General features: G+C 38.1%; 1 protein-coding gene across 1 annotated transcript in view; it reads left to right on the top strand.

Annotated features, from left to right (window-relative positions):
• TDP1 (tyrosyl-DNA phosphodiesterase 1) overlaps window positions 1–11,457 on the top strand; it is a 44,897-nt gene extending 33,440 nt beyond the window's left edge. The window contains exons 14-15 of the mRNA XM_026849867.1: window positions 3,503–3,617; window positions 10,994–11,457. Coding sequence (XP_026705668.1) covers window positions 3,503–3,617; window positions 10,994–11,067 — 189 coding nt within the window. The 3' untranslated portion in view covers window positions 11,068–11,457. The remainder of the gene's footprint in view (window positions 1–3,502; window positions 3,618–10,993) is intronic.
• The last annotated feature ends 6,247 nt before the right edge of the window (window positions 11,458–17,704 follow it).

The raw sequence follows: 17,704 nt of genomic DNA, 5'->3' as shown, positions 1-17,704 counted from the left end.
GCATCTAGAGGACGATAAAAGCTCCCAGGCACTTGGGCCAATCAAACCTCATACAAGCCATATTAGTTTGCAATTTAAATGTCACCTTATGAGTAGTATCTAGGACTGCATGCTACCCAGACCCTCCACTGACTGAAACCTGACCACAATGAGTTGTGAAAAACCTCTTACCACCACCACCACTACTTATGCAGTTCCTGTTCTTTGTGAGCTAGAGCATCCCTGGCATATCTCATGTCTTTTCCACTACAAACATAACTATGGGTATTTGCATTTTTTAAATTTCTATCAATTCCTGGTTCAAGTTCATTGGGAAAAGTAAAGCTGTACAACTTGATTGTTGCACTTTTTTCTAAGTCAGTTTCAAACCTTTAGATACTGATGAGCTTTTAAAAATAATCTTAGATCTTTACATTGGGTTGTTTTGAACATATTGTCACTGATTTGCTACTAATCAGAATTAATGCCACTAAGCAGAATTAATTTTGTTTGATTCTAGTATGAATACAGAATTGAGATATATTTTAGTAGCATTACATGTTTACATTTATCTTGCATTTTGCACATCTAACCAGTAACCAGTGCTCCTATGAATTTCTCTGTATAGCCCTGTACCAAGACCGCAGAATTGGTCAGTAATCATTTACTAGGTACACCTAGGTACTGCTTAGGCAATTAGATTTAAAATTGAAAATAATTCTGTTTGAAGTTGTTAGAGAGGTGTCTAGACAGAAGTAATTTATTACCTAGAATACATTGAAAAATGTCTCAGACGTACCACAACTTGAAATTGATGAGAACTGGGGAGAATGGACTGTAACGGTTTACAGATCTCTGCCAAGGAACAGTGAAACTAGGTAATAGGTAATTCCGGCAGGGGGAGATGGTGACCATCGACTCGTGGGCCACTGACCCAAATTACACCTCAGACTCATTTCTAGAGATTTCTAAGCTTTAATGCACAGAATCAGAAGAAGGATGGAAGTATGATAATGATTTCCAGGAATTCTTGTGTTTATGTATAAATACCTAATGAATATGTAATATTGAATAATATATAAACTGAATGATTCTTGTGCTTGGTGTGTGTGTTGTTGGTGAGAGAGCACTCACTCACGCACCTGGCCATCAATAAAGTGTCTGTTTATTTGCATCAAACTGGTGTCGATAAGTTTTTATACCAGTTTTTCGGGGACAGTACTACTGTTTATTACTTAAAAGCTAATTTCCACAAAAGGCTGTAGTCTGGTTTTAATGAAGTTTTATCAAAATTCCATGGACTTTAATGATATAAGAAAATGAAGTTTAAAATGCATTTTCATTCATGCAGTCAGTCCTTTACATGGACCTTATTCTTTCATGTAAAACGAAGTGGCATTTACCTAGTCCATGAAATAATACACAGTGTTTCTTGTAACTAGTTATTCTGGGTCATGAGACAAAGGAGGCATCTATATTCAAAAGGAATTTCTTGAACTTGCTTACTAGAACTGCTGTAATATACCTTGGCACTCTTCGGCAGTTCTTCCTTTTCTCTGTTACTATGTTTCTTCAATAGCAGAGGGTATAAGGCTGCTTTTTATCCCATGCTTTGTATGGTTATATGAATGTTGCTCCTTCCAGTGCTAAGATTTGATGAAGTAAAACTCAGTAAAGAACAATTTACGATATTGTAAAAGTACAGTATATAGGTGGGACTATGTTTGAATAAAATGGGATTATTTATTGGTAATTAAGAAGCTTGCTTGTACTATTACAAAGCAGTAATCCAGTAGAACTTGGACTGATGGATCCTACAACTTAGATATAGTGTAAGTTAATATTCAGATATGAGCTGGTAGTGTGTGCTTGTAGCCCAGAAAGCCAACTGTATCCTGGCCAACCATATCAAGAGAAGAGTGGCCATCAGGTTGAGAGACATGATTCTCCCCATCTACTCCACTCTCGTGAAACCCTACCTGCAGTGCTATGTCCAGATCTGGGGCCCCCAGCATAAGAAGGATATGGACCTGCTTGAGCAAGTCCAGAGGAGGCCACAAAGATGATCAGGGGGCTGGAGCACCTGCCCTACGAGGACAGGCTGAGCAAGTTGGGGTTGTTCAGCCTGGAGAAGGGAAGGCTCCAGGGAGACCTTATAGCGGCCTTCCAGTACTTGAAGGGGGCTACAGGAAAGCTGGGGAGGGACTCTTATCAGGGAGTGTAGCAACAGAACGAGGGGTAACAGTTTTAAACTGAAAGAGGGTAGGTTTAGATTAAGTATAAGGAAGAAATTCTTACTGTGAGGGTGGTGAGACACTGGAACAGGTTGCCCAGAGTTGTGTATGTCTCATCCCTGGCAGTGTTCCAGGCCAGGTTGGACAGGGCTTTGAGCAACCTGGTCTAGTGGAAGGTGTCCCTGCGCCCATGGCAGGGTGGTTAGGCTAGATGACCTTTAAAGGCCTTTTCCAACCCAAGTTATTTTATGATTTTAGAAATAAAACAACAGTTGTTCAGTAATGTCTTAAAAATAAATACTAAAAGCTTGATAGCCTTTATACTTTTAGTCTATTCTAATCAAATTGTACTTGATTGGTAATAGGCTATTGGAAGTCTCCATATTGGAGATTTGCTTTTGTATAACTCATTACAATTGATGAATGGAATCCAGTTTCTTTAGAGAAGTGGCTAAGCAATACAATCTGCCAAAATTACTTGAATTGCTTTAAATCTGTCTGCCCTTGTATTGCATTATAGTTGTGGGGTTTTTTTGTAGTCCTTATCGTTCTTTGAAATCCATTGTCATTCTAATGTGTAGTCTTTGAAACTCTTATGCAACCAGTTTCAAATAGTCACTACATTTTTTTTAGCGTACATGGATGGTGTTACCCAAGATAACTGAAAAGCATAATTTTGAAGACTTGTTTCTGTATCACAAGTTGAATTTTAATTTAGTTTGTGAAACACACTGAATGCATAACTGATATGGTTAGGATGAAACTAAACAGCAAAGAGATTTTTTTAAAAGCTTTTCCTTTTAGTTAATTATTAAACAGCAGGAGTGTTAATTTTTTTAATAATAAAAGTGTGATTCCAATGTCCATAAGTGTTTATGCAAAAGAAGCAACTTCTTGTACTGAGATATGCTGCCTATATGGTACTAGTAAAGACCTTAGACAATTTGGATAGAGATGCTCACAGAAGCAAGGCCACAAGTGCGTTTACCTAGCGAACATGGAAATAAATTGGTATGTGTGTAGGGGACTGAGAAAGTAAGAGTGTATCTAATGTGGACCCACCTGTGGGGCCAAGCCAATGCATGTAAAAGAGAAGAGCCTGAAATAGGACTAATAAGAGAAGCTGAGTTCTTGAGACAGGAAAGTACTTTAGGAAATATCCAATCTCAGTAACAAAGGGAAAATGTTTTGTTTATTAAAATAACACTTACTGAGAAGGAATCTATTGAGGCTTAGGTTTTGTCTTTTTCCCAAAAACCTAATAAGTCTTCTGTATGTTTCCTTCATAGGGATTGGACAAAGGTTACTTTCATGTGAGAGGCAAAATGCTTTCAGAAAGTAAGGATTCAGCAACATACTTTCCTGTACCTTATGACCTGCCACCAGAACAGTATGGAAGCAAAGGTAAGGTGTGACCAGAGGAAAAGTAGGTGTATTATATATTGAGCAAAGTAATTTGAGTAGCTGAGTCATTTGAACACTGCTGTGTTCCAAAGCTTTATTTTCACATTTTTGTGGCATGACTGCATTTGAGATTATATCAGTCCCACGTTCTGCTTTCAACTTCAAAGAAAGCAACTATAGAGTCTTTTGATTCTAATTTTTTATTTATTGTTGTTTAAGTTTTAGATCAAAAACCTAAATATTATTTTTTCATTTCCATTCCTCTTCTGGGATATTTGCATGCATTAGAAAAAATAGATATTCTTTATAAAAATGTTTTTCTGCAGAACTAATGGGTGAAGGACTGTTGAAAAAGGAATGTTTGGAAGAGAGTAGGTGTGAGGGAAAAAGTCCTCTGGAAGTAGGGTGTGAAGGAAATACCATAGAGCAAATGTGAAAGAATTGCTGCAAATCAGAAGAGAGAAGAGTTGCTTTTGGTCCGTTCTATGTTTCATAGTTTCAGGCTTCCTTTAAGATCTGTGCTGGAATCTTCTTTGGAGGGGCGGAAGGGATATATTTCCTAACACTTGGTTGCAATTTTGTAAATCTCTTCTCAGCTTCTGAGACTATCTCTAGAACATGTAGATCGGGAAGGTGATAAGTACTTCTATGGAGTGATGTTGGCTCAAAAACCTAAAAATACATTGAGAATAATGATGTGTATCTGCAATATTTGGAAAGAGTAAATTCTAAAATTTTTGTTCTTAAAACTAATGCAAAGAAGATTGCAACTAACTTATTTTTTTGAGTAACCATGATCTACAAAAGGCATCAAAGTAAAGCTTGAAATAATAGAGTGTAGCAAAGAGTTCAGGAAAAATAATGTTTATAGCAACTCAAATCTTCCTGTAGATCTTTTGAACTAACAAATGATGTGGGGAGAAAGAATGTTTAAAAGTAGTAAATAGACTTATAGAGTCTTATATAGTAAATAAAACTGAAGACACATTATTTTGGGCTTAATGAAGTTCCCCAGCTGGATCAGAGCCTGCAAGCATGATGCTTCCCATCATAAAGTAAGAATGCTATGGCAAAATCCTCTTGATCAAGCAGCCTGTAGTAAACACCAACCATAAGGTTTCCTTTGTTGGCGTGACCTCTTATTTTACACCCATAAGCTCTCAACCTGTTCATCGCTGTTGTTTAACCACAGCTCTTTGCAGTCAATCTACTTTTTTCTACATAGAGGGCAGACACATCCTGTCCCCGCCCCCCACCCCTTTCTTCCTTGCCTGTGCCTTCTGAACAGTTTATAGCCATTGATCACAATGCTCCAGTCATGTGATTCATCCCACCAAGTTTCAGTGATACTGATTAGATAACAGCTTTCTAGCTGCACACACAGTGGCTTCAAACTCCTGTTTGTTATCCATGCTGTGTGCACTGGTATAGAAGTATTTCAGCTTGGCTGTTAACTGTGTCACCTTTTTAGAGATAAATGCCCTAATTCCTTTGCAGCATTTCACAAGTGTTTCCTTTTGGTTTCTAATGCATCAACAGCCCCTGGCTCTTCTGTGTTATTCAAAACTCCATCCCCTTCCACCAATGAGTCTAGATTAAAGCCCTATTTACAGTTCCAGCCAGCTTGTTTGCAAAGAGGTGAATCCCATCAGCTCCCAACAAAACTGACTTCTCACAGGAAGATCCATGATCAAAGAAGGCAAAACTTTGAGTGTGGCATCAGCTACACAGCCAGGCATTCACCTGTTCAATAGGATTCATGTTACTTTTATAGCTTGCAAAGATGATTTTTCTGCTTTAAGAGATCACTGATTACTTAAAAATATTCTTAAATGGTGACAGGGGCTTGTGCCTGAGGTACTAGCAAACTAAAGGGGAAGAATATACTACCACTAACTGTTGTGCTCTAGGACATGTATGCACTGTCTGCATGTTAACTGATGCTCAAACTGATTTTTTTTAAAGGTTTTTCTAAAAGGTCACACTTAAACTTTTGGAAATTTGAAAACAAAGATTAAAAATTAGAAGCCATGTATATTCTCAAACATATATATAAATATATACTATCCTCCTTGTGCAAAAATGTAGTTGCATAATTAATATTCTTTTTTTAATTCCTGCATTTATCCTACTGTGTCAGTGAGTTTTATGCATATTTCAACCAATTGTAAAGGGAGTTTTCCAAATAGCTTTTTTCACTTTTTGCATGGAAAGCTTATTTCCGTAGAGAACTCATTTGTCAGTAGTCTAGCTTTTGGGTCTAAGCTTTCTCCCGTGACATGAACAGATGTCAGAATTCATGTTATCTAGGCTTTGGCAGTGGAAGCAAAGTCAGCTGCCTGTGCCTTTTCACATCTCTTTCCTGAATATTATGTTTCAGTTCTTCAACCTCCTAGTGGAAAAAATGTTTAAAGAATTCCCATGTTATGGCATGAACTCATAAAATAATCTGTCCTTAACAATACATTTATCAACTCCCAAAGTCTCTGGAGAGTGATATAAATAGATTTATTTTAATAAAGTCTTGAGAAGCACAAATGCAAGTAATTATCCTTTCCCTAAAGAAACCATATTAACTGATCCCTGTAATTGAAGGAGAAAAGGCTCTGGGGGATTTTCCACGAGCTCAGATTCTATAACCATGGGAAAATAAAGTACGCATCATATTCATATAATCAGAAAAATCCTATCAGGAGCAGGAAGGAGGAGAAGCAGGCGAAATACTGAACAGATGGCCAGGAGTGGGGCCATACATTTGCCATGTAAAGTTTGAAGTAGAAGATAAGTATACTGAAATACATGTTCCTGTACTTATCAGAAATACTTAATGTTACAGAATAGTATTAGTATATAATGTAGCAAGATGAAACAAAAAGCATTTCCTTAGTTTGTAGAAATAGTTTAATTGCAGAGATTCATTATTATTCTGTCATAATGGCTGTCATATTAGTTGATGTTTATCAGATGGGACTGGACTTCCAGTGTAAAACTGTTACAGTGAAGTAAATGCATATCGAGAAGCAATAAAATACACCTCAGGACTTACAATGATAAACTCATCAGTAAATGATGTAAATAATCTGTCTGGTTGCAGCCATAATAATTCATGAGGTTGATCTGCAGTCTTTTGAAGTCCATTAAGTTCAATAGTAATGAAATAATTTGGTCCCTGTGCTACTTTTCTCTCACCCCATATAACAGAGGGGAAGAAGATACAGAAGACTTGTCCCCCTTTGCCTGGTTTGCCTCATTAGTGGATGGGTTTCATTCTAAAACTCAAGCTTGGGCAAAACAGAAAAATAGGATCTCTTGGAGGAAACTATAATGAAGACTTTCTTCCTCCTCTTCTTTCAAAGATTTCTAAAGAGTATAAATTGAGGTCATTGTGAGGCAGATAACTTCTTGGGTTTCCACTGCTTTTTTTTTCTCCCAGAGAGATGGATTATCCTTCACTGAAACATAATCATTGGCTAAGCTTTAGTCACTGAAGGACATATTGATGTGCTTTAAGATCGCACTGGTAGGGTAATTATTATACATCACCTCTATGACACAACATATTAAAAATTTTCCCTTTGCTTTCATGTAGTTTTCAGCTGTATTTCAAACTTCCACAGAGCCACAGTTTACAAAACATGAACAGGTAAACTCTAGCTGCTTGTGCCTACCAAACTAATTTGATTTTCTTGAAGGGAACAAATAAAATTTAACTGGATGTCAAACCATGCTGGTAGCAGTATAGACACCTCAAGATGAGATGAGGAGTTTGTAAGATTTCTTCTGTGAGAGAAATCATACCAAAAATATTTTCATGTGAAGTAGCTCATTTTAACAAAAAAACACCAACCAAATAAAATAAAAGCCACCAACAAACCACACTATAATGCTTGGAAAATTATTTGTGAACCTAAAACATGTCTGAAGTAAAGATTACATGATCAGTTAGATGAATGAATCCATGGTTTACATGTATTGTAAGAAAAAGAAGCAGATAAAGATTACATGTGCTTAACTTTCTAGTTACATTAAATGGGGTTAGATTTCTGCCTAATTGGCTGGTTTCTGCTTTTCTAGGAGACCTCAGCAGGTGAAACACATGAAACATTTCTCTGCATTATTCTGCCAGATTTCAGATTTATTAATCTCATGCATTTGTTACAGAACTATCTTACAGCTCTACTGAAAAAGGGATGAGCTAAAAATATATTTGTAAGCAGTTCTTTGAGTTGTGACTTAGTTACAAGGCAGCAATTCATATAAGCTTTTTCTGAGCTCTGAGTTCAAAATGCTCTGGAACTGCTTAAACCATCTGGAAGAGAACCCCTTAAAGCAGGGGGGTAAGTAATTTCCGATAAACAAATTACTCCTCATTCAGTTTTTAATTCAGTGTATGTATTTAAATCAAGGAAAGAAACTGGCTGTTATAGTATACAGAATATATATATATATACAAGAAAATAAGAGGTTCCAGCTCAGTTCAGATTAATCTGAAGTTTGAGTGAAACTACATATTACTCCCTCTATATGTGTATTATATGAATTACATTAGTCTTTGGTTATTTTGCTCTTTGTTGAAGATTTCTTTCCTGAGCCATTCTAACACTTTGTAAAAATGTATTTCATTATTTTCTACAGGAAAATATATTTTTACCCTCGGTAACTGGGGGCTAAAGCTGTCAAATCTAATGCTGTGAGAGACTGGAAGAATAGTGGGCAAATGAGATGGAAATTTGCTTTAATGAAGACTGAAGCATTATTGAGAAATGAACAGTCCACTTAACAATCCATTAGCTCTCTAGCTGAAGTTTTCAATGTCTGACAGCTGTGATTTCTTTTTCTTAAGGATGCACAAAAGGATCTGTAACATGTCTCTCAGGAACAGCTCTCTCCCTTGTGATGGGCCCTGCTTACTGTTCAATATTCCATTGCCACACTTATGTGGAAGAGCAAATTGACTTTTTCCTTGTAACTGCAGATATACAGTGCTTGATATTTTGTCTAGTTTTCAATGAGTGGGAATTGGGAGTACAGTGAAATTACATTTGGTAAATATTTTCAGTGATTTCAGGAAACTAGTAACACTCTATCTTGTTTATTACACATAAACTGTTGTTGGGTTGCATAAAAACAAGAAAAACTTCATAGCATATTTGCCTCCAGCTCTGGTAGGTTTAGATACTTGTGTTTATCTTATTATTGAAAGAGTGGGGATAATTTTAATTTAACCTGGTGTGTACCGGTGACAAAGTGCCTAAAAGAAGAGATCAGTGTTTTGTCCAGCAAACTAGAGGAATCCTTTATTACTCTGAACTCCCTTACAGGGACCTGCTTTATCCTCAGGTCAGAAAAGTTCTGGGAAGATGTCACTGTTCATGGTCTCTACCTTTCTCCCACCTTTGTTTTTTTTTGTGTAGAGTCCTAGAATTCTCCACTTTGTCAAGTAATTAAAACATTTCTGAAGAATTTAAGAAGGAAAACTTCTGGGGAAATCATTAACATTTTTCTGTACCTCCTTTTTTTTTCCTAATTACTGTTGCATAGCTACATGGAACCTGTGTACTTTCTAGAGTTGGAAAGAACTCGATTGGCAGCACCCTTTATGAGTTTTTAGAGGATTTCCAAGTTCTTTCAGTATGCTTAATATTGTACAAATGCTAAGAGAACACCCATTCTTCTGAGAGGATGACAACTAAAAGCTAGTCCTGTTTCTAGGGATACTAATACATTGAAGAGAAAATATTTCACTTATTTAACACTTGGAGCAATGGTAGATATAATTACACGTTGTCATTGTAGTTCATATACTGGAGTGGGTGGTGGGGAGCAGGGGCTGGAACCAGTTTCAGTCTGTGTTGACATCCATTTCCATCCTAGGTGGAACCAAAAGCATTATTATTGACCAGTAAAGCTGCAATTTGAGATTGAAGTTCTCTTGACATCAGACTCTTAGATGGCCTCCCAGAATCCAAGTGTAACATTAGAATACATGGCAAAACCTGTTTTCAAGCTTTTTATAATGACTGTGAATTAACATGTTGTATGAAAGGAAACTTGAGTTAGAGTTACCGTTTAGTTTGCCCACTTCTGTGTATTGTTTTAATAGGGTTACAATCTTGAAAGACCAGGAGAAGGCACTAGATTGTCTGATTTGATTTGCCACATGTTACTAGCCAGTTTCTTTGAGCTCAAAGCTTGTGTTTGGCTAAGAGGGATCTTCCCAAATATGCTTCAGAATATTAGCTGAGAGCATCATCATGAGACAGCAGATTCACCAGATGGTAGATATTTTTCTTCTGTCACTTACTCTTCTCTTCTTGCTACAGTTATTCTCTCTTCATATATTGTGAGGGCTGGCATTGGATGCTGTAAACTTAAAATTGGACAACAGTAATCATAATCAACAGCTTATCTAAAATTTCAATTGATGAGCATGTAGTAAATCATCTTTAGCAAGTATATATAGTATATCATGTAGGTGAGTAGCTTCGTTTTGATAAATGAACTACTGTCATCCTCAGTCCAGTTCAGTTTAATCTGTGCATTGTACAGATTGTCAGTGTCGTCTTTCAGCGCTCATTTTGTAGATGGAGAAAAGCAGCGTGCTAGATTTATATAAACTTATTTGAGAAAAACCACTGGAAGGATTGAAGGAGTTTTCTCTTTATTTCAGTAGGAGTAGCCTGAGAGAAGTAAGATAATAACTTGGCTTCATAGACCAGCTCCTTTTCTGCATGTATATGGTAGGAGGAAGAGCCTAGAGCAGGCTGCAGAGCCAGCAGTTGGCTGCTGCTGCATTGCCTTTTCTCCTTCCCGAGTGAGAACAGCTTCTGTATTCTGAGAAGTGGAGGGAACTGTCTGCTGCAAACCTTTTGCCTATCTACAGATGTAATGTTTGGAGTGAGGAGTAAACTTGAACATCTCAGAGTTCAGGCAGCATCATTCTTAGACACAGAATTCTTACTGCCCATATGAAGAATACTAATATGTTACAGCACTTATTTATAATTCCATTGGATTAAGAGATGCACAGGACAAAACTTAGCTGCCTGTGGGCCAAACCCAATTTGGCTCTGTTACTGTTCTTGTATACTGTCTGAAATACAGTTCTCTTACAGCTGGTGGGGACTATGTTGGGATATGATAATTACATTTAAAATAATATTTAGGGGGAAAGCAAAGACTTTTGAAAACTCCCAAGTCTTACTGGTTTAGAAAATAGCTGAATAAAAACTTCCAGTAAACTAAAATTGCACATGGAGATATGTGAAAATTGCTGTGAATTTTGACCTTCCTCTAAAGGGAGGGGAGGAAGAGAATAAAAATTTTACATTTAATAACTGAATTTGTCATGAGCATGTTTTTGTTTTGGTTTACAGATCAACCATGGATTTGGAATATTCCTTACACTAATGCCCCTGATACACATGGAAACATGTGGGTTCCATCGTGAATGTTTCCAGTATTGTGATGGTTCACTTACTGACACTGAGCCTGCCACGCTACTTGCAAGACTACTTATTTCTGGTTTTTAAGCTATAATGTCTGCTATAATGGCTAATCTGTAGTTGAAAGAAACATTAAAATGTTGATAATGGGGAGATTCTTGGAGATTCTATAACCATATTATAAACGAAGCTGCATTTTTAAATACCCTTTTATATGCTTTTTCCTTCCTGTGGTTCCTAATATGCTTTTCAAGACTGAAACAAGTGTAGACTGTTCTCAGCGATTCTGCATTTTTAGCTGTAATGAATTTCAAATTTACTGTTCTGTGAGACTATTAGTTGGCCCTTGTAGCTGGAATAAAAGTTATTGTATGTAAAATTTAAATAAAAATAAAGTCAATCTTGTTTATATATCCTTTGTTCCATTTCTAAGTATACACTTCAAATTGGATTGAAACTTTGTTTTGCAATTATCACTTCTGATGCAAGCTCTAAAATACTTGCTGGTTTGTCATCTTGCAGTATTTGGCTTCTTATCAGTTATTTCCTAATCCTCTCTTTTTAAATTTTTTTTTCCCCTTGCAGACATTCAAGTGCTGTCCAAAACACTAAATTGAAGTGGATGGGCTTGGATGCTGAAGAGTAGTCTTAAATAGTGCTGTGGAATGTATGAACAACCGGTCCTGTAGCCTTGGAAATCTTGTAATATAGTGTAGTTCTTCATTCCAAATTCCCTCTGGATCCCAAATAATCTGATTGGGTATCTGTTCCAGTGCTACCTCATTCATTTTGCAAAGTTATTCCCCAAGACAGTTTGGAGTACACTGGGAGTACTTTACTTCCTAATATTTATCTAATGTCTATTGCTCTTTCATTCAAAAATTACCGTAGAAAATGTGTTTAGGAAATTGTCCTGGCATCTGCCTAACAAGGAGAAATTTTCTTTCGTTTTCCTATACTATTACAGACTAATCTATAGATCAGTTCTGTGAAGTACTTCTTTTCCATCTTTCATATCCTTTACCTGTTGTTCTACACTCTCTAGTTAACATTCATGTCCTCTGATGCAGTTATCAGGTGGTATTTCAAATGAAAAAGGTTATGGCTTTGAGTTATTGTTGGGGAAATTATTGTACAGTCTCTTATTCAAAGGGTGAATGGAGCTAAATAATGGAATAGCCTTGCCTATATCTGAGGAATTTTACACTCACTCTTCACAGCAAATTCCAGGAACTTGGATATTTAGGTTGCTCATTTCTTAGCTTGGGTTGGCAATGTAGAGGCCCAGTGATGCTAATTATTGTTTTATCTGGTTCTGAGAACTTTGCAAATAATGTGAGCTGAGTATGGGTCAGAGTGCTGTTGGGATGTCCACGGAACAGATAGGAAGATTGCTTTCTGCTTTTACCTTCCCTTGGTTCTGTGTGCAGAATCTTTAATGTTTATGCTATAGGCAGAGACTGCTTGATTCTGTCCCTGATGATCCTGAAAAGACAGGGATCAGGGAAGGTAACATGAAAATAGAGCAGTGTGCTCTAAAAACTGAGATAACTTTATAGCCATTGTTATGCTTGTCAACAGAGTATTCTCATTTTAATTATTTTCATTCTGTGAGAATTAGAGAAGTTGTAAGTAGGAAGGTTTCCTCATATGAGGAAAGCTTTAATAAGAGTTCTAGGTCAGCTAACAACTAATAGACATTTAGCCTTAATTTGTGAAGAATGTCACTTATTAAAGTTGCATATGTGAGTATTTCTGGTTTTGTCACAGAGTGGTTTGACCAGCTCTGAGGCATTCCTGGTTAAATTCCAGCTGGAATTTTTCAGTTTCCAGGAACTTGGCATGATTTAACTTCAGCTCTCCAGGGCTGACATTAATGCAGTGTCAGAAGATCTTTCCAAAGTCTGTTGGTGGGAACAAATAAAGCAAGTGATCACTTCTGCTAGGAAAACAGCAAATCTTTCTAATGCAGAGCTGTGACCCAGAGCAACTTGGACTGTGGTATAAGCGTGGCAGTGAGGCACTGCTGTGTGACAGAGTGGAGGAAAAGGTGAAGGCTGGGGGCTTGGTTTGCTGGACAGTGTGTGCTATGAAGCAAACTAATGGTCCAAATAAAAACTGACAGAGACTGACTTTGGTTGAAACAGATACACATATAGCTCTGTTTTAACTATTTAAACAATGTTCTTGCAGAATGGCAAGAAAAACTTGTTCTGAAGAAGAAACCACCTTAAGATAACTAAAACTCCAGGGTGGTGCAACAGTCCTTTGCAGTCAGTCCTATGCAACCGAAACACAGATGGCCTTCATGGCACAGTGGAGCTGGACGGAAGGTTCTTGACAAAACTTCTGGCCAGACAATGCTGTTTAATAGCACTTCTCTAGACGTGCAGCCTCTCAGATGCCAGGACAGATTTAAAAACAAAATTTTTAAATTTTTCATGTGCAGAATATTTTGAAACTCCATTTTTCATAGCACCCTAGTGATTTTTTGTTTAATGTGAGGGCCCTGACTCTTGGAAAGTGGAACTATGAATAAATAGGAGAAAACAGACAAATTAGTCCAATGCACAGCAGAATGTCTGACATACATAAATGGATTTGACTCTGGGATCTTTGGTTAAAGTGATGTGTAGGTCTGAGACCTACATGCTTCTCTTTTATTTTTAAAAGTTAGTTTTAACTTTTTTTAAAAAAAGACAATAGCATTGACTGTAGATTGTTATTCAGCACAGCATCTTTTTCATTCAATAAATTGCTGATAAATTTATCTTGCTGCTGCTGAGAATACCCACTGTGACATACTCTGGCCACCCAATGTGTGTATTTGAAAAAGCTAGCATGGGCATGTAATGTTCTTTATAATGCTAGATGCTACCTAATCCCACAGATCAGTAAAGTTGCTGACATTTCGCAGCTGTGGAATTAATCACTGTGACCCAGGATGTCAGAATTCTAGCTGAACACTGATGGTAGTCACACCGTTCCCTCTCTTTAACTGGCATCTTGAAGGGCGAAAGAAAAAAACATGGCAAAAAGTACTGGAGGCTGAAAGGACCTGTGTAAATTCAGAGAAATAAGTTGCTATGTTAATCTACTGGGTTTATCTATTTTATATATTGTCCTTTCTTTTTTGTAATATACTAGCTTTCCTGCTTCTCCCATTTATCAAAATTTTATCTCTACATAAACTAATTCCCAGTTACTGATTTATAAACATTGTTGCAGTGATTTCAAGGTATTGTGATTCCCTTGTATTAATCATAGTAAAAAGTTTATCCTTCAGTTGAAATTATTTTCCATTTCTTAGAATGGAGGAGGTTCCTGTATTCTTCTACTGACTTTCTGACTCTGTTCTGACTTTACACAATGTTGCTCTGGTGTCTCCATTTCTCCCTTAACATGCAACTCGCTACCATACACAGTTCTAGTACCCAACAAGCATGAACAAACAAATTTTGCTCTGAATTGTGGTTGTTCATTACACAGCATGGAAAACTAAGCTATTAACCCGCCACTGTTTTTCTTACTCGAAATATTGGAAGAAAAAAGCATGCAAATGTGAAGTGGCTTCCAAAAGCAGAAGCTGTTCTTGAGGACAGCTCTTGAGGAGTCCCTTGTAGGGACTTTTAAGCTATGTCTATCTCTGCCTCACTTTCCCAAGTGTAAAATTTAATTTGTAAATATCTAAAACCAAAAATACCCCTGTAGGGTATTCTCTAATTATAAATGAAATATTGCCTTCCCCAAGAAGACTGGAATATGATTATCAGCCACACTTTAGTAACTGATGTGAAAAATGTGAAAAAACTTTTCACATTAAAATCTCATACAAGCATGTTCAGTTGTCTTTACTGCTAAGCATCTGCTGCTTTGTGAGGGATGAGTACAGTAGATAAAGGCAAGAAGCAACATCCTCACTGAATATGAGCCAGCAGTGTGCCCAGGTAGCCAAGAAGGCCAATGGCATCCTGGCTTGTATCAGAATTAGTGTGGTCAGCAGGGACAAGGAAGGGATCTTACCCCTGTACTTGGCACTGGTGGGGCTGCACCTCAAACACTGTGTTGACTTTTGGACCCCTCACTACAAGACACATTGAGGTGCTGGAGTGTGTCCAAAGAAAAGCAGTGAAGCTGGTGAAGGATCTATTGCACGAGTCTTGTGGGGAGCAGCTGAGGGAACTGGAGTTGTTTAGTCTGGAGAAGAGGAGGCTGAGGGGAGACCTCCTCACCCTCTACAACTACCTAAAAAAAGGTTGTAGTGAGGTGAGTGTTGGTCTCTTCTCCTGAGTGACAAGTGATGGGATTAGAGGAAATGGCTCTAAGTTGCACCAGGGAAAGTTTTTATTGGATATTAGGAAAAATTTCTTCACCAAAAGGGTTATCAAGCATTGGAACAGGCTGCCCAGGGAAGTGATTGAGTCACCATCCCCGGAAGTATTTAGAAGAGGTGCAGATGTGGTGCCTAGGGACATCATTCAGTGGTGGACTTGGCAGTGTCAGGTTAACAGTTGGAGTCGATGATCTTAAAAGTCTTTTCCAACCAGAATGATTCTATGATTCCTTACTCCCAGAGATGCAGTCTCTTTGAAACTCTTAGCAAAGTAACAGGGATATTGAAAAGTTCAGCCTACTCTAGATGCCCCAAGTGCCAAATGTTCATGACATTTGGGGATTTTTTCAAATTAGTTTGTTAACATCAAGGTTATTAAGTTCCAGAAGAGGTTTTGTTCAGCGTCAAAGGTAATAGAAGGCTGGTTTCTTTGCTCCTCTAGCAAAATGTTTCATTAAGTATAAAATTTGTTCAGAAGTAAATTGCAGCGCTCTCATAGCTTCTCCCAAGATAAGCAGTGCATTTTAGTTAAGTGTACCAGCTTATCACTTCCAAAGGAGATGCTTAATTAAAAAAGTACCGACACTGTTAATGAGAGTAACTAAATCTTTGCATAAGTCTTCCAAGTAATTTGCTGATTCATTAACAATAGCTCTGTTCTGACCAGACATTTGTTGGTAGTCATTACTAGGGTACGCAGTAACCGTAGATTTCTTAATTACAGGTTATCATTTAACATTACCAAAAGAACTAGTAACTACATGGATTTTTTTCTATTATTTACAATTGTGCTAAGCCTCCTCAATACCAATCTTTCTGTCACTAAATACCTGCACACAGACACCAGAGAGCTGCATGCTTGTCATGGTGAGGCGTAAGGCAAATGTAGCAGGTTTCCTGACAATGCTACAAGTGTCTGTACTGAGGTTAATGGCAATGCATTCAGTGTTTGGGCTCCAAGATGTCAACTTCCCACTGTGCTGATCCAAGCCACCCAAGAACAATTTTGATGGATGGAGACTTCAGTGCAGACTGAGAGTGCTCAGTCAGTTCTGCTGCCTCTGCTGGCTGGGAGAGCACCGATTTAGATCCATCTTCTTTCTGGCTGGCAAAGACTGGTAAAGCAGGGAAATAGAGTTGGGGTTGGGGTTTTTTTTCCTCTAATAGGAACTATCAATAATTTTAAAGATACACCAGCATTTTATATGGAAGCATGTGGTTACCTTTAGCACTTGGCAGAGTCTGGTTAGTTTGACTGGCATCTTGTCTTCCTCTTTTTTTTTTGGCTGTTTAATGTCTTCCAGCATTGCTGCTAATTTTAATTGCCATATGCCAGTCTACGCTGAAGACCAATGAAGACGGAATAAAATCCTGCAACATGATGCGTTATGTATCACCTATGAATAACAACAAATAGGAAAGAAACAAAGAGGAAGCATGAGTCCCATTCATCCTTGGCTGTCGGCTTACTGTGCAATGTGGGAAAAGGACTTTGGCTTCTCCCTGAGCCTGCTGCCCAAGCAGATTCCTTGCCACGCACTTGGTGACCCTCTCTCGTACACCAGCACAGAACTGCCTTCAGTCGACCCCCAGGGCTCAGACCACTGTCCGAACATAGCTCAGGCCGTGAGACCACCAACGACTCCTACACCAAGTGTACAATTATCTGCCCTTAAGGGAGATTTCTAATTAGTAAGACCTTAGTGTTCGTTTGCATTGCATTTTAACTGCAACATAATTAATGGAAAATTGGAGGGAAAAAAATAAAGAAGAAGAGTAGATATTTTAGTAATACCTCATTAACCTGCTTTCTGAGATAAAATATATGTAGGTTGTCTATCATTGGAACGAAAGAGTGTTTATATAGTAATGTTTTACAGAGCTGAATTCTAGCCCCCAATTATTTTAAAGTAGAATTCAGCACTGTCATAATTGCCAGATATTGCTGAGTTTAGCTTTTTCTTTTTATAGTAACAATGATTTTTCCAGAAGGTTTGGATCAAGAGCTCTTTGACCCTGAGAATAATGCATTTTTAAACCAGGCTGCCGTTGGAGAGCTGCCTCTGTCTTCCACACACGAATTCCCTTCGACTGCCCAGTGCTGGAGGACGGCGATGTGACAGCTCGTCGAGAAGGCGGTCAGGAACCAGACCCGGCGAGAGAGAGGGGCCCTCTTTTGGCAGAACGAGTCGGTTTTCCTGCTGTGATAGTAGGGGCGGTTTCACCCCGGGTCTCTGTCAGCGGCCCCGTTACCCCGGGTGGCGCGGGCCCCGGACGGGGCGGGCGCGGGTCACAGCGGGCGGGAAGGC

Source organism: Athene cunicularia, assembly GCF_003259725.1.
Source record: "Athene cunicularia isolate RWA chromosome 5 unlocalized genomic scaffold, athCun1 chr5_part1, whole genome shotgun sequence".
NCBI lineage: Eukaryota > Metazoa > Chordata > Aves > Strigiformes > Strigidae > Athene > Athene cunicularia.
This window is presented reverse-complemented; position numbering and strand designations above follow the sequence as displayed.